Raw genomic sequence first — 25,421 nt, 5'->3', positions numbered from 1 at the left:
CCCAAGGTCAAACACAACCCTGGAACAGCCGTCAATAATACCGAGTTTGTTAATCCTGTTCTAGAACGTGCTGAATCTAAGTTGTCAGTACTCCACTTTGAGCCAGACTAACTAGATCCACTGATAGTTGTTATTTAGCAACATTATACTATATGGGTATACTATAAATACCCTACCACTGGAATAATATCTACTCCATGTATCGATGTATCAGTGTAAAATCTAGTATATACATATACATATAGATATACATACATACATACATACATACATACATACGAGATATTATTGATTGTATAGGATTATCTTTTGAAATATGGATTGTCCTCTGGGACTTCGCTTGAACTGTGCAATGTTAGCTATGAAAGATGGACCTACATATTTCTAAATCTGCATTGTGAGGACATTCTATGATTCTGATCCTCTTTTTTAAATAATGTTTTTCCTCTAATAACCATTTTGTCTTAATGCCCACGGTACGCTTGATAGTTGGTATAATGGCCCATTAAGACTTGTGACATTAAGAAAGAAAGCAATATTCATCAGTATTATAAATACCTACTGTATGGAAATTGAAATTACATATTGCCTTCTTACAAATTAGATTTGGCAGAACTAAAATGACTGCATTCTAAATGCCTCTTGCGCCATATTTTACTGTTTCAAAAAACAGGAATAGTATATGATCAATGGAACTGGATGCCTAAACTTGACAAATGTCTTCTCTTATTAGTTAAAAGATAGCTGTCATTTTAAAGTGGTTAATAAAAGAGATTCATTGTATATAAAATAGGGCAAGAGAGAGAAAATGGGCATTAGATTCATTTACAAAGCCAAACCAGAAGGAATTATACAACAGGGAATATCATAAGAATTCAATTAATTAATTCATATTAACATAAATGTCTTTTTTTTTCAAAATTGCAAACCCTAATCCTAACCCTTTATTTCACAAGGAAACCTATACAATATATTGATAATATAGTCAATATATTGAAACCTTATTCACAATCTTATGGAAAATATCATTCTACTTTCCTAGAATTTTGTATATTAACTATAAGACCCCTTCTTTTTTTCAATTTCTTCTTGAATCTCTATATGTTATACAAGGAAACCCGAAAATGCTATTACTGTGATCTCTTCAGCACTCACTTCACCTGCCCCTTCTCAGGCAATTCCAGGCAGCAGAGATCACGTTAACAGCGTTTTGGATGAAAGTGCAGTGATCTCAGGAGCCAAAGCCTTTGAATCAAACTTGATTGTACCCCATTCCAGGTTTTTAATTTCCCAATCTAGCATCCTGAGAAAAGATTTTGTGCAGAGGAAATTGGTCCTCTTCCTTTGCTCCACCCTCCCCCCCAATCCGTCCAGATCTGTCATACAGCAAAGATATACGGTAGCTGGGTGCAATAGTAGCAATAGCAATAAGCACTGCATGACAGATCCGGGGGGATTGAGGAGGTGGAGGAAAGAAAGAGAACCAATCTCTCCACAAAGACTTTTCTTAGGATGCTAGATCTCCACTTTCTCTCCGGTAAAAAAACTATTGGCATCATTGTGGTCTTGGCAAGTGGAAGAAGCACAGAATGGAAAAGAAACTTTGGAATGTGGCAACCCCAGGTCAAGAGGCTCCCTAGAGCCTGGCACCTGCTTTTGTCCCAAGACTAAGGAAGCAGGATTAAAGGGCTGTAAACAAGCCCAGTTGTTTAAGGTGGCAGCCTTGCCGAGTTGTTTTCTTCGGGCTTCCCTTTCACCGCTCAAGCGCTGTCACGAGGAACTGTTAGTCCAAATAGAAGGGATCCCCACTTCTCCTCACCCAATGGGCCATTTCTGGTCGAATGCAGCGGCGAATGTTCAGCAGCCCCGCATGTCCTTTCCTCCTTGCTGAAGAGAAATGGCAAGCCGACTGCCGCTCCTTGGACCAAGCAGCTCCGTGTCGCCGCTGGTCCGAGGGAAGGGGGAAAAAATAAAGCACAGAGAGAGATGTTTAGTCCTGCCCTGCCATGGAAGGGATAGTGAAAAGTGGATTTGAGATCGATAAAAGCCTTACCCTTTAGGAATATCGAGCCCCGTGTCATGTTTTTGCCCTTCCTGGTCCCCAGAAGCACTTTGCAGACCTCCCAAACTCTCTCCATGTCCTGTTTTATAAAAACAAAATGGGGCATGCAGAGGTTTGTACCTTTCTAATTTACCTCTTCAAAATCTTGGTGTGTTTTATACTCCGTTGTGTCTTATACTCTGAAAAATGTATACTCTGTATACATTTTTGTCAATACATTACAATTTTATACAAAGTGAAAAATGCATTTAGATTTTTAGCAAATCCACCATGATTTTCATTTGATTAAAAAATAATCTAACCTTAATAGTAGACAGGATTAACTTGACAAATTTAATTACCATATTTTTCAGAGTATAAGGCTCACTGGAGTATAAGACGCACCCAAGTTTTGAAGAGGGAAATTAAAAAAAGTTTTTGCACTCTGCAAACCTCCCCAAAACGGTCAATTTTTTGCGAACATGGACCTTTTTTTCCAAAAACAAAAGGGCATGTATAGTTGTTAGGAGGCTTAGAGTACTCGGGGAGGGGTGAGCAAAAAATGGCATGTTTTTTGTGAAAACAGCCCGTTTTTTGCTCATTTCTGCCCTCCTCAGCCCCCAGGAGTTCTCTGAAAGCCTCCTAAAAGCTATGCATGGCCATTTTGTTGGAGATGGGATTTTGGGAGGCAAAAATGCTGTATTCAGTGTATAAGACACACCTAGATTTTCTGTCTTTTTGGGGGGGGGGGGAAAGGTGTGCCTTACACTCTGAAAAATATGGTAACCACAATATATAGTAGAACACAAACCTATGAACAAACAATACAAATCAGATTCTGAAAATAATCTGAATTTATTCACACTTGATATGAATTCACCCATTTAGAATTTATCTGAAATCTGAAACTGTAATATGATTCAGATTTGGATTAAGAAAAATTCTTGTTAGCCATAATTATTGTTAATATGATAATAATGAGGATTTATTATGATAAAATTTGCTAATATACTAATATTTCTGCAAGAACTCAAAATCTGGGAACAATTGAAATACATTCTTTTACATCCCCATATTAAAGAGACAGTGTACATATGCCTATTCATTTCTCATCATACTGTAGATGTAAATACAGAAAAAGGTCAGCATTTTTCCTAAAATGGTTGCAAGTCCATGGGAATGCGACTTTTTCAAAATAAATGGGAAGTTTCTCAAAAATTAAAATTTAAGAAACCTGAAAATATTGCAGTGATATATGAATTTATAACACTTCAATAAAAGTCAATGTGTTCTTTATCTCAAGAATGCTTACAATTATAAATATGTTTGAAGAAATTCACATTGCAATTATCTGTCTTGATATCTGATCAGATATTTACTGACCGGCAAATATTTGGGTATTTTAAAAATGATTTTCTTGTAATGTCATCCAGGTAATGTAACATAGGGTAAAGATTTCATGTTATAAGTTCTTAGAACTTATCAAAATATTTTATATCTTGCTTCTCTGTCGTATGCACTGCAGATATCTTTCTCTTAGGTAAATTTAAAGGCGTTATTTTAAGGGGCAAAAGAACCGTCAACATCAAAGGCCTGATTTTCAAGAAAATGCTTGTCCTAAAGCAGCCTGCTATGTACTTATAAGTTGCTTTTTACATTTAATTGAGACAGCTCTTATAACAGATTTTTTTCATAACAAATTTGCATTGATGATGCTTATAACATTTGCTTTTGGTCAAGTATATCATTGTTTGCTGAATTGAATTTGTCAGTAGAAATTAAAAAAGAAATTCTTCTATCCAGGAATATTGCACTTTGGAAGGTTTTTATCCCCAGCGGCATGCTACTTCTGAGGTAACTTTAAATGTGAAACATAAAAGACCATGAATAGAAAGGGAGTCTAGACTGCATTGGTAATTATCCTTTTTAATATTAATATAGGAATATCTTCACCCTACTTCTATCTAGCACATCTGAGAATAATTTATCACTGAAAAATAATATTGATCTAAGACAAATTGCTTTACTCAGATACCTTTGTTTGTTTTAGTTTAGCTACTTTGTATTTTTAGTAGCCTTTCCAATGCATGCACAATTTGCTTATGTCCCTCCTGTTTTTTTAGATTGTATTGGGCATCAGTTAAGCCATTGCCCAGGTCATGTATTAATACAAGTGCTTAGATGAGCCTATCATCATTTGCAGTCTTTAGACTATCAATGAGAGCTTTAGTGATGTTATATCCACTCATTACAGTTAAGTAGTTCTTGTGCTGGACCTGTACATTGACGTTATGCAATATTTTATATTTGCTACTGAGGTCTATGTTTGGATGTGCTTGTCTGTAATGCGTATTTTATTATACTTCAACATTGAGTGTAAGTTTGTACCATAGTTTGTATTTTTCATATCAGTCAAGCTTTTTTGAATGGATGCCTATTAAGCTGTGTATGCTTTGGAATCTTGGCTGTACATCTATTTTTTATGTTTGTGGTTAATAAAGTGTCGCAGTTTATTCAAGTACTCCCATTTATCAGAGTAGGAAAATAATTGTTCAATATTGAATGCAATTCACTTAAGTTTCATTGCTTTTATGGACTTAAGGACAATTAGGCTTCTTTGGGGTTGCTACAGTATATTCAGATAAGCAGTCACAATACTGTGCTATAGATCCAGTGACATTCCACATATTAGTGAATTTCTAGAATCTGCCTAAACTGTTAGAGGAATATTTTGCATCATAACTATCATGGTATAATTTAAATCAAATTTTTATTACTGACAACAATGGATGGGAATTCTGCACCACCCTATTAAAAGTGATCCTGGCTTTTGCTTTTCAAAAAGTGCAGTGTAGCAGACGTTTTATGTTAACATTGTCTCAAATTCCTAAATTCACTGTCTGTGTTTTGCAATGCATATCTCTGTGATAATCAAAGTGAAAATTTTAACTTATTATTTTTCTTTTCTGCTTCTACTTTTAATTTATTTTGTTAACTACATATTCAGGTTGAAATAAATTTAAAGCGTTATCCAACTCCATATCCAGAAGATTTAAAGAACATGGTGAAATCTGTTCAAAATCTGGTGGGCAAATCTACCCATGGAGTGAGGCCTGAGAATTCAGCACCATCTGCCAGTGCAGAACAAGTTGTGAAAGACAAATTTGAGCATAAGTGGCCCATGGCAACAAAAGAGCTGTCAGTGGAGGTAACAAAGAATAAACACCAGTGCTCTTTAAAGTAATGATTTTAAGATTGAAGCAATATCTGTCTGTCTGTCTGTCTGTCTCCATTGCTATAACTATCCAATAGTTATTAGTAATTATTATACTGATTTGGAGATAGATGATCAACAGAAAAGTTGGTTTTCTCAAGAGAAGATAGATATAGAAGATAAAATGCTTCATAACCATTTAAAGACATATGCATTATTCTTTGACTTATGAGAGAAATATAATCATTAATTTTAAGATGGAGTGTTCGTTCAGCAATTTTGCACATACATTAGAAACCAATTGCACAGGTAGATGAGTTTCTGCGCACAAGTCATTTTATTAAAAAGAAGTATTTTATTAATAGTAAAAACTAAATAAAACCATTGTTAAACCATTACTACAGATAACAAAAAGAGAATGTTAGTAAACAAGAACCTTGGTGGTATAATATGAAAATAATATGAAAATAATGTCAGTATAGTTTAACTGTCATCCAGAATGGCAATCAATTGCAGGGAGAAATCAGTTGATGAAAATTAAAGAAATAGTAAACATTATCATGTTTTCTGCTTGTCCTGAAACCTGACCAGTTATAAAATTCTTCAGTGCCAGGTATAGAATAGAACAGAAGTAAATTGAGAAAAAAGCAACAGCAAGAAATAGGAAGTAATCAAGTTTGACTTTAAATACCTTAAGCAAACATATGCTGCAACAGAAGATATAGGAAACTAATCTAAAATGCCAAACATATTGAGGATCTCAGAAAAATAAGCAAACAATAAGGTCTAAAGGTCTAAAAGGAACATTCTAACTACAGTAAAACAAGTAATACTTCCAGTGTAAAAATCATTTCCACATGCAAGAGAAGGTTAAGATATTTCACCCTAGGTCCATTTTTAGCATACAACTGAGACTCATCAAACATCTTGTAGTAGCTCATCTATTTTTATGCGAAAACATACAGTTTTCTAGCACTTCTGTGCTATGTAGCTTTCTGACCGTGCACTCAGTATCTCTCAGATCAGGACTTCGCTCACTTGGTCTTAGCTGAGAAGTCCCTGAGGTGGAGGGTTCTGGCAAGCAGGATTCAGTTCCAAAGACTATTCAAGTATACTCTGCAGCATGGAACTATGGAGACAAGTAGGCAGCAGGCTCTCAGTAGTTCCAAGCTGTCTAATTATCTGTATTAGGCTGGGGGCACGTCATGTTTTTGTGAGCATGAGTTTGCTAGTCATGCTTCTTGATTTTTAATATGTAGGTTAATGTTTTGGATAATTTTAATACTGAATTATGCCAGATAATATTTGCCACTAATGAATGTACTTAGTACTCATAGTTCTCATAAAAGTATAGTTTAAAGTCCACTGAAAATTACATCTTTGTTAGTGTCTGTATGTTATTCAATTCTCCAATATAATTCCAATTTATAGGATTCTTTTGTACACCCAGTGAATGACATGAGGATAGGAGAACTTCGCCCCTCAATGACTGATGCACCATTATATCAACCAAAGCTTGTTCTCTTAGGAAAAGAAAAAAAAGGTACTTGATTTTTCTGAACGCCTGTGTCATAACTGAAGATAATAGGTGAAGAACAATGCAGAACTGCTATTGTTCTTTATACAGAAATGCGATATGTGATAAATGTTTTTAAGTATATAATTATAAAACATCAGAGTGATCCTGAATCTTGAATAGAATAACGTAGTTGCTTACTCACCAAATTATAAGTAATTTTATAATACAGAGGTCAGAGATTATTATGAACATTTCATCATATTGAAGTTGTAGCTGAGAAGATATTGCATAGTAATATATCTTGATAATAGCTACAGTACTTTTATTTACTGAGGAAAGACAACTGATCCATCTTCAAGCAAAGTACCTGGCCATCTTGTCTGTGACATTTGCAGTTTGCTTTAGCTCATGCAGGGTGTGGAATGCTGTTTCAGTAGCAAAACAAAAAATCAATTCTTCCTTCCTATCAATACAATTAATATATTTTAATCAAAGAAAAATAGATATTTTAACAACCATATGTATAAGTGTGAGAAGCAAAGCGCAAAAGTATAATAAAAAATCAATGTGCTGTGTAAGGCAATCTGCATTAATTGATTGCCATCATCTCTAGAAGTGTCCCATGTGACTGAAGATAGAAAGCCAAGCAGAAGATAATACTGATTAGCTGCATTTGTTTTTTATGTGGAATCCAAGCAGAAGCAGATATGTGGCTAAAGAGAACAGAAAAGGATGGGAAATCACTTTTCTGGCTTTAATTATAACATATCTTTTGTATATATGAAGAGGTGTGGTGGTGCAGTGGTTAGAATGCAGTATTGCAGGCTAATTGTGCTGACTGCTAGAAGTTTGATCCTCACCATCTCAAGGTTGACTCAGTCTTCCATCCTCCCAAGGTTAGTAAAATGAGGACCCAGATTGTTGGGGGCAATTTGCTGACTCTGTAAACTCCTTAGAGAGGGCTGTAAAGTACTGTGAAGTGTATGTAAGTCAGTACTATTGCTATATATATATATTTTCTTAAAAATTCATCCCTAAATTTTTTATTTCATATTAACAAGTTACTTTGTTTTCTCCAGAATCAACGGATGAATCTGAAGCCGATAAAATTCACTGCAGGAATAACAGTGTTTCTTCAGGAACCTATTCAGACTACTCTCCATCACAAGCATCTTCTGGGTCTTCTAATGCTCATGTTAAAATAGGATCTTTGCAGACTACAGCTAAAGATGCAGTGAATAATTCATTGTGGGGTAACAGGTGTGTTTATTTGATTGAACTCAAGTTGACTATAGGGATACAGTGGGGCAAAAAAGTATTTAGTCAGCCACCAACTGTGCAAGTTCTCCCACTTAAAAAGATAAGAGAGGCCTGTAATTGACATCATAGATAGATCTCAACTATGGAGGAGCCTCTTAAAGAAGAAGTTACAGGTCTGTGAGAGCTAGAAATCTTGCTTGTTTGTAGGTGACCAAATACTTATTTTCCACCATAATTTGCAAAAAAAAATCTTTCCAAATCAGACAATATGATTGTCTGGATTTGTTTTCTCATTTTGTCTCTCATAGTTGAGGTCTACCTATGATGTCAATTTCAGGCCTCTCTCATCTTTTTAAGTGGAAGAACTTGCACAATTGGTGGCTGACTAAATACTTTTTTGCCCCACTGTATATAGTTTATTTAACCAAAAAGCTTAAATAAACAGAACTAAAAAGAAACCAGTAAATCCTACATTTTAAAAAAAACTGAGAGTACTCTCTGAAAGCATGGGCTTGTTCAGACAATAATGCTTAGGACCTAATTCTTGTCTTTTGATTCCTGATTTTTCTGAGATTCTCCTATCCAGAATTCAGATTTTTGGTATGCTTCATGAATGAATCAAAAATCAAAACTTCTTTTACCTTTCATAAATTCCCAAGGGACTATTTCTACTGAAAATACTAATCAAAGGCCATAGAAGGTTATGTAATGATTATGTGTCATCTAGTTTTTCTCAATCAATATACACCTGTTTAAATTAACTGCTGGGCAATATTATTCCTTCAGGGTTATAGCCAATTACTTTTTGAAAGAGGCTTTGACATTGATGGTAAGCTCAGTGCTATGTGCTTAAATTCCTTTAGTATATAAATGTATTCCTGAATTTATTACAAAGGGAGGGAAGGAGGGAGGGAGGGAGGGAGGAAGGAAGGAAGTTATTTTTGCTTTTCTATTACTTTTCTCTTTCCCTCCCTCCCCATCCAATTTCTGCTTCATTCCAGTTCTGCTATTTGTATGGAAAATAATTCATTCCAAGGTGGATTTTATTGATAACAAAGAAAGAGTTAAGCACATCAATGTAGCTTACAAGTTCATTGGCCTCATTGTTCCAAAAATTTGTTGGTTCTGCTTGTATATTTTGTCTATTGCAGAATTTAAAACAAATCAACTTTGGCATTAACAGATTACCCAATCAATTTCCGTATTCCACTCCAGTCTAGATTAACATTCCATTCAATAATAGATTGGTTAAACTATGTATGCAATAATGACCAGGTATTTGTTAACATTTTAACCTGCTGTAACTGATTGTTTTCTGATGCAGGTTTTTTTAAAATATTTGTTTCTTGCAGGCTTGTCCAATCTTTCCCACAACCCCTTGAGACCAAGCCATTACTCAGTCAGCGGGAATCTGCTCCAGCAGGAAATTTACAGCAACACAATGATAGGCGTCCAATGAGTGATACCTTTGCTGACAGTTGGAATGACAGCTCTCACTATGATAACACGGGATTTGTGGCCGAGGAGAACACGGTGGAGAATCCTAGCACTAATCCTCTCTTAAGTTCCAAATCAAGAAGCACATCTGCTCATGGACGCAGGCCTTTAATCAGGCAAGACAGGATAGTTGGTATTCCCCTAGAACTTGAGCAACCCACTATCCGAAATACCCCTGACTCAGAAGTGCCTCCATCAAACCCTTGGCAGAACTGGACAAGAACACCCAGCCCCTTTGAAGATAGGACAGCTTTCCCTTCTAAGCTGGAGATCACCCCTAGTAGTAGCCCTTTACCTGAAAGGAAAGACCTTGTTAAAGACTCTCCTGAAATCTCTAGTACTTTTTCTCCAGGTACACAATGGGAATATCATGATTCCAACACTAACAGAAGTCTCAGCAATGTCTTTTCACACATTCACTGTCGCCCAGAGCTTTCTAAAAATATTATTTCCATCAGCAAAAGTACAGAGAGACTTTCTCCAATGATGAGAGATTTAAAAACAAGCCGGTTTAAGAAATCACAAAGTATAGATGAGATAGATATTGGTGCATATAAAGTTTATAACATACCACTAGAGAACTATGCAGCTACTACTGATAATGCAGGGATACATGACAGACAAGATAAGATGTTGGGGGCAGAACATGGAATGTCTAGTATGTCCCGTAGCCAGTCTGTGCCAATGCTTGATGATGAAATGATGACTTACGGAAATGTAAAGATCCAACAACAGCAAAAGCCCTCTGTGACTAAAAAAGTATACCAGTTTGACCAAAGTTTTAATCCTCAAGGATCAGTAGAAGTGAAAGCTGAAAAGAGACTACCGCCCCCTTTCCAACATACTCCAGAATACATTCCCCAACAGACAAAAAATGTCTCTAAGGATTTGGTTAGTCCCAGAGCCTACCGAGGATATCCACCCATGGAACACATGTTTTCCTTCTCACAGCCTTCTGTTAACGAAGAGACTGTCAATACCCAGTTGACAAGTCAGGGATCAAGGGCTGGATTTTTAAGAAGAGCAGATTCATTGGCCAGCTCCACTGAAATGTCCACATATAGAAGAGTCAGTGAGCCTCATGAAATGCCTCAAAGCGATAGGTATAACAGACATCAGTATAGAGGAGCTATGGAACGCCAAAGCAACATTTCAGTGTCTGAATCCCAGTTTCTCAAAAGAAATGGCAGGTATGAAGATGAACACCCTTCATATCAAGAAGTGAAAACCCAGTCTGGAAGCTTCCCTGTTAAAAACTTAACACAAAGGAGACCTTTGTCTGCAAGAAGCTACAGTACAGAGAGTTATGGTACCTCCCAAACCAGGCCAGTTTCAGCTAGGCCGACAATGGCAGCTCTGTTGGAAAAAATACCGTCTGACTATAATTTGAGTAACTATGGTGAGAAGCCATCAGATAACCCTGATTTAAAGACAAGGCCTACTCCTGTGAAAGGCAATGAGAGCTGCGGTAAAATGCCTGCTGACTGGAGACAACAGCTACTTAGACATATAGAAGCTAGAAGGTTAGACAGGGTATGTCTGGCATTTCTTTGTAATTCATGCCTTGAGTTTTTTTATATTCAAAATTTTTGTTTGCAGTGATTAATATGCTATTTGTTAATATTATGACCATTTCTCTGTTAAGATAGATAAATGTGTTTACATTTCAGGAATTCTTGAAGTGAGAATTGAGGAAAAACATCACTTATATTTTTAAAAAATATTTCAAATAATGCTTCAGTGATGACACTGTATTTTTTAAGTTAAAATATTTATCAAGACATTACTAAACTGAGGCTCTATTTATATTCTACTTTTTTACATTATAAAGAGAAAATGACAGGATAAATTCCAAACAAAAATATGGTATATTAGTGGTCCAGAAAGATTTCGCTGAATCCAAAGTTCCGAAGGACATCCACCGAAACCCACTAAAATCACTGAGTTTTTTCTGTGTTTATGAATAAGGCTCTCTTTTGTTGCACAAGGATTGATCTGCTATTCAGTCATGGCAGATTAATTTGTTGATTTCCTTACCCACAATAGAAGATCAATCACAGGAATTAATTACATGTTGATGTTCTGATACTTAAACCAATGTATTTGAAAGTAAATTAACTGATTTAAGTTTAATTTACAGTATATCTAGGTATACTTATAAACTTTACTTAAGCAAAAAAACCTCAGAGTTGGCCAACTCCAAGTTACATTACAAATGAACATAAAAATGATGTTCTTCACTAACAAATTTTATCTGGTAAATGTACAGATTCACTCAATAGAAGTTGGTGTATTTCAGCACGACACTGTTGCAGGGAAAATTTAACTATGTCTTTCCTTTGCTGCTGTTTTCATTGTGAAATGAATTCATTATTCCCAGAACTACGAATTCCATGCAAAATACATGCCACTTATAACTCATAAGCAGTTTTCAGTAGGATAACCATTATCCTACTGAAAGAATTAAAAAATCCAATTTCCACCTGAAATTATAACTTTATAATCATGTATAAGAAAAGGGAACATCTCAGGATGTCCTTAGATAATTACACTGAACTACACTGAAAGAATTGCAGAACTGTTTTTGTCTTAAACTGCATTTTGTAGTTAAAGTGTAAAAAATATTAATATGTTCAAAAAATAAGATTACACTTCAGTAAGAGCTAAATTATCTATCTGGTTATAACAACTAATACAGTCTTTTTAGTTTTCTGTTACTGCATATGTGGAAAGCAACTATATCACAGAGCTTATTTTTAGCTTATCTAGTTTTCATGGACAAAAGAAATATACACTGTTATAATCCTATGAGTGCAGAAATATAATGTTTTTGATTGTAATTTCAGTGCTAAATCATCAGAAAATGACAACTCAAAACCTGCATGGGTTTAACCTAGTTGAAAATGTTTAAGAACTTACTAAATGTTTAATCTAAGTGATTTAACTTATCATTGAAATAGCCATATTGGAAAGTAATTTAGAAAATGAAATACTGATACCTTTACAGAGATTAAAAGTTTGGAAGTAGAAGTTTACAAAATACAAACAGTCTCCCTTCACCTTCACTTTTCCATTCAGGATTATAAATGCATATTTCTACAGCTAACACACAGTTGAAACTTTCTGCAGGAAAATAATTTGAATGTGAGTGAATATGACCATAGAAGTGGAAAGTAGTAGAATTGATAAGCTCATAAACAGTCACATGCCATAGTCACCTCTCACTAGGATAACCATCATGGGCTCTGTAATTGGCCCTCCTTGAAAAGCTACAACTGATACAAAAATCAGCAGCCCAAAGAAGGATGGACATCCTAATGTAGTTGGTAGACAACATTACTTTTGAGAACTGTGTTGGCTAGGTACAATTCAAGGTATTGTCACCCTTAAGACCTTAGATGACTCCAGATCAAGTTTTCTAAGGTACCACTTTCTGTATTTATCTGCCTGTTATAATCAAACTGAATAATCAAGTCCTGCCAGGCCCCATCTAATATGAGACTATCTGATGGGACCTCAGAAGTGGGCATCTTCAATTGCTGCTCCCATTATTTTGGAATTCCCTCTTATGGAGTTGCTTTTTGTGCCTTTCATCCTGGGCTTCATGGACCTGATTGTTCCATATAGCACATAAAAGAGATACATTGTGAGTGAAGGTTGGAATTTTGCAGGCACATAATTTCGTATAGTTACTACTTATCATTATGAGGGAATTGCCTTTTATTTTATGCTTATCTTGTTGGCGGCCCAGAGACTTTGGGAATGAGCAGCATACCAACCTCCGTCCACCCCTCATTAATGAATGACAAGTGGGAGACTTGTCAACCCTTCTAGATAGATCATGCATACTAATTTATTTATTTATATCCCACCTTTATTATTTTTTACAAATAACTCAAGACGGCAAACATATCCAGCATATCTTCCTCCTCCTATTTTCCCCATAACAAAACCTCTGTGAAATAGGTTCGGCTGAGAGAAAATGACTGGGTCAAGGTCACCCAGCTGGCTTTGATGGTTAAGATGGGACTTGAACTAACATTTATTATAAGCTTATAGAAACAGAATCTTGCAAGTCTGAATGCGCTTCACTCCTCTCTTCCTTTATCTTATGATAAATAGGAAGCACTTTGGATGAGATATTTCCTCAGGTTACAGTTTTTCCCTACACTCAAATTTCTTTCATATGACCATTATTTTAATTGTGTGTCTTCCTGCAGTCTTCAAAGTTATTCCTTCTATTCATTACACCAACAAAGAATTAAAATTATGTAAATTGATAAATATGATAAGTAAATATTTCAGTATTGATCACCTATACTATTCATATATTTATGGACATGGAGCTCTATCCTTTGATAGAACAGCTTCCCTCTGAGATGAGAAGCACCATCAGTACAGTATGTATATGTTTATTCATTAGATTTTTATCCCACTTTTATTATTTTAAAAGTAATTCAAAGCAGCAAACATATTTAGTACTCCTTCCAGTTCCTATTTCCCCACTACAATAACAATGAGAGGTTGGTTAGCTGAGAGAAAGTAACTGGCCTGAAGTCACCCAGCTGGCTTTCATGCATAAAGCAGGGCTAGAACTCACAGGCTCCTGGTTTTTAGGCCATCACCTTAACCTTACACAAAACTGGCTGTCATATGTCACCTCATCACAAAAACGCTGAAGATAATGGTGCTATGATTTAAATTATATTTTTCAGCACGTTTGTTTTCCACATTGCTTGCCTGAAGTCTCTTGATCCTTTTTTAAAAAAGAAACGTATCTGCTTAAATAAATGACTAAACTTTTAACCCACCATTCGTCAAATAAAGAAGTTATTTTCCAATGCTCAAATTAATTGCAATCTCACATAGGAGCATGGGAGACAAGGTGATTATTAGTGTAAAAATTATAATTCAAAATAGATTATCAAAAATGTGCTTCAATGATTCATAATTCTGAACAACAAAGATCATATTCTAATCCCTGGAGAAAATGCATTAGTTTAGAGAACACAGAAAGGGAGCTCAGAAAGCAGAAATAAAAACGGATATTGTATTTCTTGAGGTTTGTTTTTGTTTTTTGTTTTGTTTTTCTACATGCTGCTAAAAGGCTCCGATCTAAGATTGATTGTCGATCCTAAATCTGAATGCTAGGGAAAAGAAAAGCAAGAAGAATTGGCTATAGCAAGCTATGAACAATATTCTTTGGTTAGTTTGTTTTATTTTTCTTTTAATGTGTGTGTGAATGAGTATAATTTGGCATTTGTGTTTCTTTTAAAAAGAAGAAGGAACTGGGTGTGTCTACTTTAATGAAAAGAAGGACTAGGGAGACATGATAGCAGTGTTCCAATATCTCAGGGGTTGCCACAAAGAAGAGAGAGTCAAACTATTCTCCAAGGCACCTGACGGTAGAACAAGAAGCAATGGCTGGAAACTAATGAAGGAGAGAAGCAACTTAGAACTGAGGAGAAATTTCCTGACAGTTAGAACAGTTAATCAGTGGAACAGCTTGCCTCCAGAAGTTGTGAATGCCCCAACACTGGAAGTCTTTAAGAAGATGTTGGATAGCCATTTTTCTGAAATGGTATAGGGTTTCCTGCCTAGGCAGGGGGTTGGACTAGAAGACCTCCAAGGTCCCTTCCAACTCTGCTATTGTATTGTATTGTATTATATTAAGAGATATTGCTATATAAATATGACATTCGAGAAAGGTTTTTAGCAGTGCTTATAACTTTCTCTGTGATGCTGTCATCCTGGGTACATGTCTAGAGATTGGCAGTTAAGGGGAGCAAGGGACTTGAATGAAGCCAAGGGATTGTAGATATTTGCACCAGTTCCCCTTCCCCTCTATCTATCTATCTATCTATCTATCTATCTATCTATCTATCTATCTATCTATCTATCTATCATCTATCTATCAATCATCTATCTATCTATCTATCTATCTATCTATCTATCTATCTATCTATCTATCTATCTATCTATCTATCATCTATATTTAGTCATAAATTGGGTTGCACTTCTCCCCTGAAGAGTTGCAGCTCTTGGTCAACGAGTAGATAGCAGCTGTAGCCAAGAAGGCCTTGACACAGATTCATCTTGTTTATCAGTTGCACTCAGTCCTGGTTTGAGAGACTCTTTGGATTCAGGTAGTCCTCAGCTTACAGCCATTCATTCAGTGACAGTTCAAAGTTACAACAGCACTGAAAAAAGTGACTTACAACCAGTTTTCACGTGACCATTGCAGCATCTCCATGGTCACAGTCGAAATTCAGGCACTTGACAACTGGCAAGTATTTATGAAAATTGCATTATCCTGAAGTCATGTGATCACCATTTGTAACCTTCCCAGCTGGCTTCCGACAAGCAAAGTCATCGTGGAAAGCCAGATTAACTAACAGCTACATGATTCACTTAACAACTGCAGTGATTCATTTAATAACCATGGCAACAAAAGTTGTAAAATGGGGCACAACTTGCTTAACAACAGAAATTTTGGGCTCAATAATAGTTGTTAGTGGAGGACTGCCTGTAATCCTACCCTAATTACCTCACAAATAGCATAATCCAAACTGTTGGACATGAGACTGCATATACATACTTTAAATAAAGACATATGAAAATAAATACGTAGCATGTGGAAACTTACAGCTGATCCACAATGTAGAATATGGCTGTACTGGCAGAAATGAACGTACCTCTTTCCGGAGTTATACTGGCTACCATTTCAACTGGCTTCAGAGATTGCTTAAGGACTCCAAGAAAGATGTAGCGCCTTTAAACAGATGCCAATACATGTTATATAAGTACCTCCTCATGGTCCAAATCTGTTTCTCAATACTACCTTTCCTTATACACTAGGATAACACTAGCATACGATTGTGTTTTAGCTGTCTAGACAAGAATTCTCTTACGTACCAGCATTTCTATCACTATTTAGTACAGGTAGTCCTTGATTTATGACTGTTTGAAGTTATGACAGACTACACTATGAGTACCTAAGATCCAGATTCAAAGTTACTACAGCTGCCACTCCAGTCATGTGACCGCAGTTTGGGCACTCTGCAACTGGCACTCACAATGTTCACTTAACGACCTCAATGTTTGCTTAATGACTGCAGCAGTCACTTAATGACTTTGGTAGTCGCTTACCAATACTGCAAAAAAGGTTGTAAAGTCAGGTTGGCAATGTGGGTTGCCTAATTTACAACCAGCATGACTTATGAATGTGATGAACTCTATTATAATTATAATTAGAGAATTACCTGTATAGGAATATACTAAATCAGCATAGTCCGTTTTGAGACCTAACAGGAATGGAGTAAGTCAGGATCTCTGTCCTTTTTCTAAATTAGATTCTAGATAGTATATAACGCATAATCTTGTGCCAGTATATATTCATCATGATCAACATTGAAATAATATACTGTACGTTCCAATATACAGCAGTAAGTTGAGTAAATTCAATTTTAAGATACAGCTTTTGATGGTCAAGTTTAATAAATGTTGTCTTGTGTTCTGTGTGAAATTCACCTACTTGGATTACTGATGTTTAGGGAGTAATATGTCAGTTGTAAAAGTTTCAAATGTCCAGCCACATCATGTTTTGGTGCAGTTAAGCTTTTTCACAAAGTATTATTTTATTTGACTTTTTAAACATTTTTGTCTTCCCACCAAATTTGGTGGTTCAAACTCCTTTTTTTTCTCAAAGTGCTCTGGACCTTCTGCATTTCCTTCCCAATTTATTTAGTTTCTGAGATGATATACGGTATTTTATTGTAAAGAGGTAAATAAAGCATCTCAGTGTTTCCTTCCTCACAAAGTTAACTTGGTTTTGTATCTTAACTATGATTTAGAGATCATTTGTATGAATTGCTTTTTTATGTCAGTGTCTTTTTATGGTACTGTAACCATTTTATGTACAACTAGCACTCTGTGCTTCTGTCTTACAGCGCATGCATAAATAAGCTCCTTTTTTCTTGGTATTGTTTGTTTGCTTTAATTGAGACTATGTGAAAATCATATATGTGCAGTATTTTTTTCTGAATAAGCATGTGTGTTCATATCTCGTCACGTGATTGTTATTTCCTCTACTCAGACTGCTGCTTATAAACACAACACTGTTAACCTTGGCATGCTGCGCTCTGGAGGTTTGTCAGCAATGCATGCGGGCAGAAGCATGACATTAAACTTGCAGACTAAATCTAAATTTGAAAATCAAATGCATCAAGAGCTACCTCTACCGAAAGTAAGTATGAGATAGCTTGCATATATCAAAGTCACATAATAAATACTTCTCCATACTCCTCTCTCTTTTTAGCTCATTTCTATTATTTAATGCTTGTGGCCTAAAAGCGACCCAAAAAGCAAAGTTAATTTGCCCATGTGACCTCTCTGCTTCTCCAAGTAATTTGGCTCACCACATCTCAGTCATGCTGCTTTCTGCTCTTCTCTTGCAGACTGATGTACAGAACTCCATATGTTAACCAGAAAGATCTAAGAGTTATGTTTCATGTTGTCAATGTTTAGAGACTTCAGGGGCGTTAATACCATTCAGCTGCCTAATGTTACTACCAAAAGTTCATTACAAATTCATTTAATTTAAGATAGCATTTCAGGAATCAGAATCTATAGATACTACATTCCTGATTAAGTCCAGCTTAGAACTTTAACTCAAGAGAAATGTCAAATGTATGTCCTGCTCACATCTTTTACTGTATTTGTGTGTTTCTGTATGTAAAGTGTTGTAGAGTTAGCTATATGTTGTATCTAACCCCACATGTATTTAAAAATTCAGATGAAATATATCCCACAACATTTTAAAGTAAGTTCTGAATGAAGTTCAAATTCATCCAGTCAGTTTCTTGGAAAGAAATAGGCTCCTGATTGTGTAAGTGGTATTCCAAAATATATTATAAGATTCAAAATATTTTTAACTCATTCGAGTACACACAAATGGGCAAAAGATGTTCTGAATAGAGGATATGAATTAAAGAATACAGTATTCTTTTGTACCTGTGTCCTGACACTGAACACAATTATGCAAGTAATGGGACTTGCATCATGATATTGCAATGCACATTTTGACTCTTATCCACTTTGCATTTCTGCATATACTTATGATATTGAGCCCTATCTTCGTGCTTTTTAGAATTAGCAAAATTAATAATTTACTTTCATTTGATTTCTTTTCTTCTTATATTTAAAGAACCATCTTGTTGTGAGCAGGTATATGTTTTTTCTCAGTGTATAAAAAGGTGTTGGACATCACTGAAATAAGCTAGTGGGTCCTGGCATTGAAATAATTATAACACTTTGATTTTCCCCATTGATACATATTCTTTTTTTTTTCAGTGAGCTGATTTTGCATTGCTAACTTGAAATTGGAAGAACTAACGAATTTTTCCTTAAATTTAACTATTTTGTGTAGTTTTCATGTAATGTAATTCTAATATCTTAATATGATTCTCTCCTATTAATGGAAAATATTAATCAAATTTTAACTTAAGACTATGTCGTGTAAGAATGGAGTATAAATAGAATACTTCTATCTCATTGCAAGCTCTTGTTTACCCACTTAAAATGAAATTGGATGTAGCTATTCCTTTAAATACAGACACTGGATTCATGCCAGACTGTGTTGCTTAAGGCTTGTTCCCAAACATACAGTGAAATGTTCTAGATCAGGACTGTCAAACTCCCGGCCCATGGGCTGGATGCGTCACACTGGCCATGGTCATGCCCGGTTTAGCAAAGGGGAGGGAGTCCCAATATGTCACGTGATGCCACCCTGATGATGTGAGTTTGGCACCCCTGTTCTAAAGTAAGGATTTCCTTTGGATTAGAAATTTACTAAAATCTTTGCAGGATTTGACTTAAATACATTTATGATTCCTGTCTCCCACCTTTAAAGTATAAAATATGTGCATATTTATTTGCTTTGATCAACTAAGGCTGATAATACCAAGAATATTTATAACCAAAGAAAGGAAATGAGTGTGTTATTAAAAAGCAAGTGATTGCTTCTTTACAAGCAATCAAAATATGCATAATAAGATGTTTTGGTAATACTATGAGTAGTTTAATCATTAATTTCAGTCATCTGTTGATCTTCCTGTGAATTGGACATTCCTTGATTAAAAGGTTCACTTAATAAAATGGCTATCAAGTCTCCATGTAAAACTCTCTAATGAAAATTCATTCATTTATTAAAGATTCATTAAAGTCAGGGGAAAAGGGGCTGTACAAGAAATTCTGAAAAAGCATTACAAAATTTTCAAACTAAAGCAGTTGTATCTTTTCAAGGCTCATTTGGTTTGCAATTTCTACTTAAGCCACTTTTTTTCTGATATGTAAAATTTTCCTGCAAAAAAAAAAGTTTGAGTCTGATAACGTTCATTCAGTTCTTTTATTATGTCTCTAATCAGGAGTATATGATTATTCTTCCTATGATTATTTTATTATTATGAATTTTATGTTTTCATATAGACCTATATATCTGCTTCCAAATGCTTTTATTTTCTGGACATTAGAAACATTATACCATATTACAGTAACAACGTTCATGTTCGCAAGAGGGTTGTTTCCTTGATGCATCTAAAATTAGTAACTCAATCTTTAAATACAGAAATGATTCACCTATCATGATGGATGTCATATAATCTCTTTTCTTAATTCTTTCTCTATTTAAACCAGCCCTTTCATATTTATAACATAAAAGTTACTATGGGACCACAAAGATTATATTGCTATGGTAGTTCTCGTCTTAAAACAGTCTATTTAGTGACCAAAGTTACAACGGCACTAAAAAAAGTGATTTGGGTCTGTTTTTACAACATCCCCAAAATTCAGAAGCTTGTCAACTGATTCATATTTATAGCTATTGTTGTGTCCCAAGGTCATGTGATCCCTTTTTGCGACCTTCTGACAAGCAAAGTTAATGGGGAAGTCAGATTCACTTTACAATCAGGTTACTAACTTATCAACTGTGGTGATTTATTTAACAATTGAGGCAAGAAAGGTCATGAAATTGGGCAAAACTAACTTAATAAATGTCTCACTTAGCAACAGAAATTTTGGGTTCAGTTGTTATCATAGGTTGAGGACTACCTGTACAATCCTTATTTACCTATTCATTCATTCATTCATTTATCTGCCACCAATCACACTGATATAGCGACACAGAGCAGCTTGAAATAACTATAGTTCCATTCTAACATTAAATTTTGGATGGGAGAAAGAATTGATCATTTTTCTTCCACTTGGATAGTATGAATGCTTGTTATTAAGTATTTAAAAATCGAAACCAAGCTTTTTACTTTAACCATATTTAAACAATGGTAATATTCTGATATTGGAAACTTCTACTTATTCTTTGGAAGTCTATTAAGGTCTTTATCCAATTTTTAGCAACCTAGAAAAGTATATCATTTTTCATATATGTATCTAAGTACGTATGTATAAATTGATATTTATGTGTGTGCATATTTACTATACTGCAAGATATGTATTGTATGCTGCAAGATAAGCATAACAGTTACAGTTATAAAGTAACTGTAAGTAAATCAAACAGAGGTGCTTGCTTACTCTGACTAAGTAATGTATCAATATTTTAAAAATAGACCCCATCACAACAAAGCAGCATTTTAGACAATGGACAAGAAGATATTTCTGGCAACCAATGGAATCCATATCCACTTGGAAGGCGAGATGTACCACCAGAAACTGTTGCTAAAAAGGTAACATATATCATAAACAATGCATGCTGAAATAATATACATGTATAAAACTAAATCTGATACTTCCCAGTGATCTCAAATTTATAAATGAAAATCTAGGAACTAACCATAGTGTCATGAGCTTTCTCCACTGCACATTTTTCAGTTGGATTTAAACATGGTTAAATATTATATTGTCACTTACATTAATTCAATCTTAGCAATGGTTTGAAACTAGAATTCAACATAGTGAATGAGTTCAAATTAAAGTTTTTAACATTAATCATAGTCCTGATACAATAGCCACACTAAGCTGAATCTGTAGAATTTGTTACCACAAAACAATACGATAGCTAACTTAGGTAGCTTCAAGAGTACATTGGATAAATTGTACTCTTGAATGTAAAGAATGTAAAGACGTTATCTGTCAAGAACCAGTCATGTCACCTCCATAATTAGGAATAGCATATTTCCAAATACAAGTTGCAAGGCAACAATGATAGGAGAAAGGTAAGTTTCCATTTCCTGCTTTCAAGGAATGACTTTGAGAAAAAGATAATGAGGATGATGCGTCTTGCCTAATCTAATACATATTCCTGTGTACTGATGTGAAATGAGAAAGTATATTTAAAGAAAGGGATGTGGAAAGAAAGCGCACAATTTGTTTCATCCTTTTCTAATTTAAAAACCAATCATAAGCATGATTACTCGCATTTTTATTTATGCTGTTTATCAATGTACTAGTCCCAGGGGACAATTTATTCAACTTACATTACAATATTCGTTATACTATTTGACAATAGTGTTGTAAATTAAACAGTGCAAGTTTGCACATAGAGATTAGTAAGAGAATACAGACAATATAAATAAGAACAGTGGAAACAATAGAAGATATTCTTTCAATTGGACTATTTCACTTTGTTTTTCTGGGGAAAAAAGACTTTATATCATTTATGCACTAGATTCTCTCAGGATATCTAAATTAAAGATTTGCGAAACAAATTACTAAACAGATGAGAAAATGAATTTAAACATTATTATCTATCACTCTCAGTTGAGAGTTTTTTGAGCATGCAATATTAGCAGAGCTTATCTCTTTTCATTGCATTTGACCTAGAGTAACTTATTTCTGCTTTACTAGCTAAAAATTTCAAATATACGACTTCAAAATCTTTTTTAAAAGTTAAATTTAGAATGCACACTCAAAACAAATTAAAATTCCTAATAATTCAAATGTAAGCCAAATATCTTTCAGAATTTACATTATTCATATATGGTACTTCAAGTCTGCTTAAAATCAGAATTTCATAATAATACTTTTATGTATTATGAATTATCTTTATAAAATCCTGGTTTCCAGACTTGCAGCACCATATATGAATATTGCATGAAATAATTCATGAAAGCTAAGATGATCCTAATTTTATTGATATGTGTGATATGCAGGTAGTCCTTGTTTATCAACTGCTAATTCAGTGTCTGTCCAAAGTTAGAATGCCTCCCAAAAGTACGTTTATGACTGGTCTTTCAACTTTCAGCAACACCGCAAGCATTTAACACAATTCAGGCGCTTGGCAGCTGGTGCACATTTACAATGGTTACATTTACAATAGACACAGCATCCCACAGTCAAGTGATCGCCATTTATGGTTTTCACAGCCATTAACAGGGAAGCTGACATGAAATTGCAAGTCACAGTTATATGATATCACACTAATATTTACATGGGACAATGGTAAAACTATCAGTTTTCTTGGGGGGGAAATGAGCACATTACATAAGTAAAAACTGCAGTGTAGTGGGAAAAAAATTAAATGAATAAAATGCATGACACTATTTTTAATTATAGTTATTTGCAACTAGAGTTAACATTTGATCTTTGAAGTCTAAGATAAGGTTTGTATTAATATAAAATTTTATGTATTGCTTTTTGTGATTATATACATTACTGGCCTAACGGATTTATATTATACACAGGCAGGTAGCCATATTCAGACTCTGATGGGGTCACAAAGTCTACAGCATCGTAGTCGAGAGCAGCCATATGAGGGCAACATGAACAAAGTAACAATCCAGCAGTATCAGCCACCGTTGCCAATACAGATCCCATCTCAGAGCTCTCGGGCACCACAAGCAGGGAGGTGTGTCATTCAAACTAAAGGACAGAGGAGTATGGATGGTTATCCAGAACAGGTATATTGCAGAATATCATGTGGGTAAAAGAATTGTTAAAAGATTTTGAGGGAAGGTCAACGTGATATATCACACTGCAGTGGTTTCACACCAAAAATCTGATTGGGAAAGCAACCTTTGTCTAACTTTCTTTAACAAGAAACTTACGATTGGGTTATAAATTTGTTCTTTTTTTTCAGCTCATCAGCATACAAGCAAAAAAAAACAAACCCTGAATTATATCTAGTTCCATGTGTGAATCAATCAACTTTCTAATTTTAAGAAATTCAAGGTTAGCACTGAACACCCTGCAAGCACAGTTTCTGAGAGGAATGGGCAAAACTCCTTCAGAAACCTAGAATTTGCAATTCTGATAGGGTTTTTCATGTTCCAAAGTAAATCATTCAAACCAGGACTCCTTCTAGTTCAGAAGAATTTTTTTTTCTGTAAATTGCTGAACTTCAAAAGAGAAAGGCCTAGGAGCAGGTACTCTAGGAATAATATTTTCTGAAATAATGAATAAATGTCACCAAAATCAGTCTTACTAAAATAACAGTAATTACAACACAATAATAAGTGGAGCACTTATATTTATTATCGAAATAATAATGCAAGAATACAGCATAACTCTGTATCTTTTATATATAGTTTTGTGTAAGAATAGAGAAGAATCCAGGACTTGGATTTAGTATCAGTGGAGGAATAAGTGGCCAAGGAAATCCATTCAAACCTTCTGATAAGGTAACATATTACATTTTCAAAAATGCAAGAGCTTTTAACCCTTAATAGGACATTTGGAATTTGAAACATACAATCCTTGGGTGAAGTAATTAACTGCAATTTCTTTATGGTTAATCTGTTTTTAATAATTTCACATCTTTTCTTCCCAAGTGTGCTTGATTCTTTATTGTATTTTATTCAATTAAGTACAGTATGGATGCATTCACTTCTTTTTGATGCATCTGTAACATTGTATTAAGACAAATGCTTGTATTTATCCAATAGCAGAATTTAAACAAATGGAAAGCTCCCTTTCCTTACTTCTTTAGTAACATTGTACATGTCAAACACAGGAAAATCCGGAAGTCCAGGCAGTTCAAAGAATATAAAGGTTTATTGCAAGGTTATGCTGTCTACAAGAATCTGACCTGCTAATGGTCAGAACAAATAGGCAGTAGATAAGAGTCAGTGGAATTCAAGGCAGACTGAACTTAGCTCTCTTGTAGGCATGAAGGGACTTTAGACTGATGGTGCATTTGATGTCTACCTCAGGCTCAACCTGGTCATCTCCTACAGTACATTCAATAGATATGATCTGAAATTCTGTTTCTTCCACATGTTAATTCAAGAATACAATTTAATATTTAAACATTTTTTTGTTCATACTGTTTCGTTTTAATAGCAAAATATACTATTCAGGACAATATAGCAACTGCTAATAGGATATAAATCTATGTTTCATTTTGTGAGGGACTGACAAAGATATCTCAATACAGAAAACATACATATGTATGAAAGTTTCAGAGGTTGTGGCTTCCAATCCAATAAAATTATAGATTAACATATATAACCGAAGAACATCTTTAAAGTTCTTAGTTGTCTAATCTCTGTTGCTTTTGATTTGTAGGGTATCTTTGTTACTAGGGTTCAGCCTGATGGACCTGCATCAAACCTGCTTCAGCCTGGTGATAAGATTATTCAGGTAAATGAGAACTGTTATTTAATGAAAGCATAGATTTTACTGCAGATATCCTTGCTCATCTGCATGCTGTCATATTCCACATTTCTCTGCCTGCCCAAAATAAGTTTCAAATGGTCTGAGACTAAGATTCAAGTGCTAAAGTGCTGACAAGCTGCACAGAATTGCTACTCTCACAAATAGACAATGGATTTGTTGTTGGCTAAGTATGAAAGAAGGCAGAAGCAGGTTTTTGAAGTAGATAGTATGTTCTGAATAAAAATAGTCAATATTAATATGAAGTTTGCCCAATATTTACCTAAGAC

At 34.8% G+C, this 25,421-nt stretch overlaps 1 protein-coding gene across 1 annotated transcript in view; it reads left to right on the top strand.

The window, feature by feature from the left end:
• Window positions 1–25,421, top strand: part of LRRC7 (leucine rich repeat containing 7) — a 120,830-nt gene that overhangs the window by 82,280 nt on the left and 13,129 nt on the right. The window contains exons 15-24 of the mRNA XM_032217205.1: window positions 3,845–3,895; window positions 5,049–5,249; window positions 6,687–6,798; window positions 7,854–8,034; window positions 9,387–11,064; window positions 17,627–17,776; window positions 21,150–21,266; window positions 23,223–23,438; window positions 24,066–24,158; window positions 25,045–25,119. Coding sequence (XP_032073096.1) covers window positions 3,845–3,895; window positions 5,049–5,249; window positions 6,687–6,798; window positions 7,854–8,034; window positions 9,387–11,064; window positions 17,627–17,776; window positions 21,150–21,266; window positions 23,223–23,438; window positions 24,066–24,158; window positions 25,045–25,119 — 2,874 coding nt within the window. The remainder of the gene's footprint in view (window positions 1–3,844; window positions 3,896–5,048; window positions 5,250–6,686; window positions 6,799–7,853; window positions 8,035–9,386; window positions 11,065–17,626; window positions 17,777–21,149; window positions 21,267–23,222; window positions 23,439–24,065; window positions 24,159–25,044; window positions 25,120–25,421) is intronic.

The sequence above is a fragment of the Thamnophis elegans genome, chromosome 5, assembly GCF_009769535.1.
Source record: "Thamnophis elegans isolate rThaEle1 chromosome 5, rThaEle1.pri, whole genome shotgun sequence".
Taxonomy (NCBI): domain Eukaryota; kingdom Metazoa; phylum Chordata; class Lepidosauria; order Squamata; family Colubridae; genus Thamnophis; species Thamnophis elegans.
The sequence above is the reverse complement of the archived record's forward strand: the minus strand, read 5'-3'. Positions and strand labels throughout refer to the sequence as shown.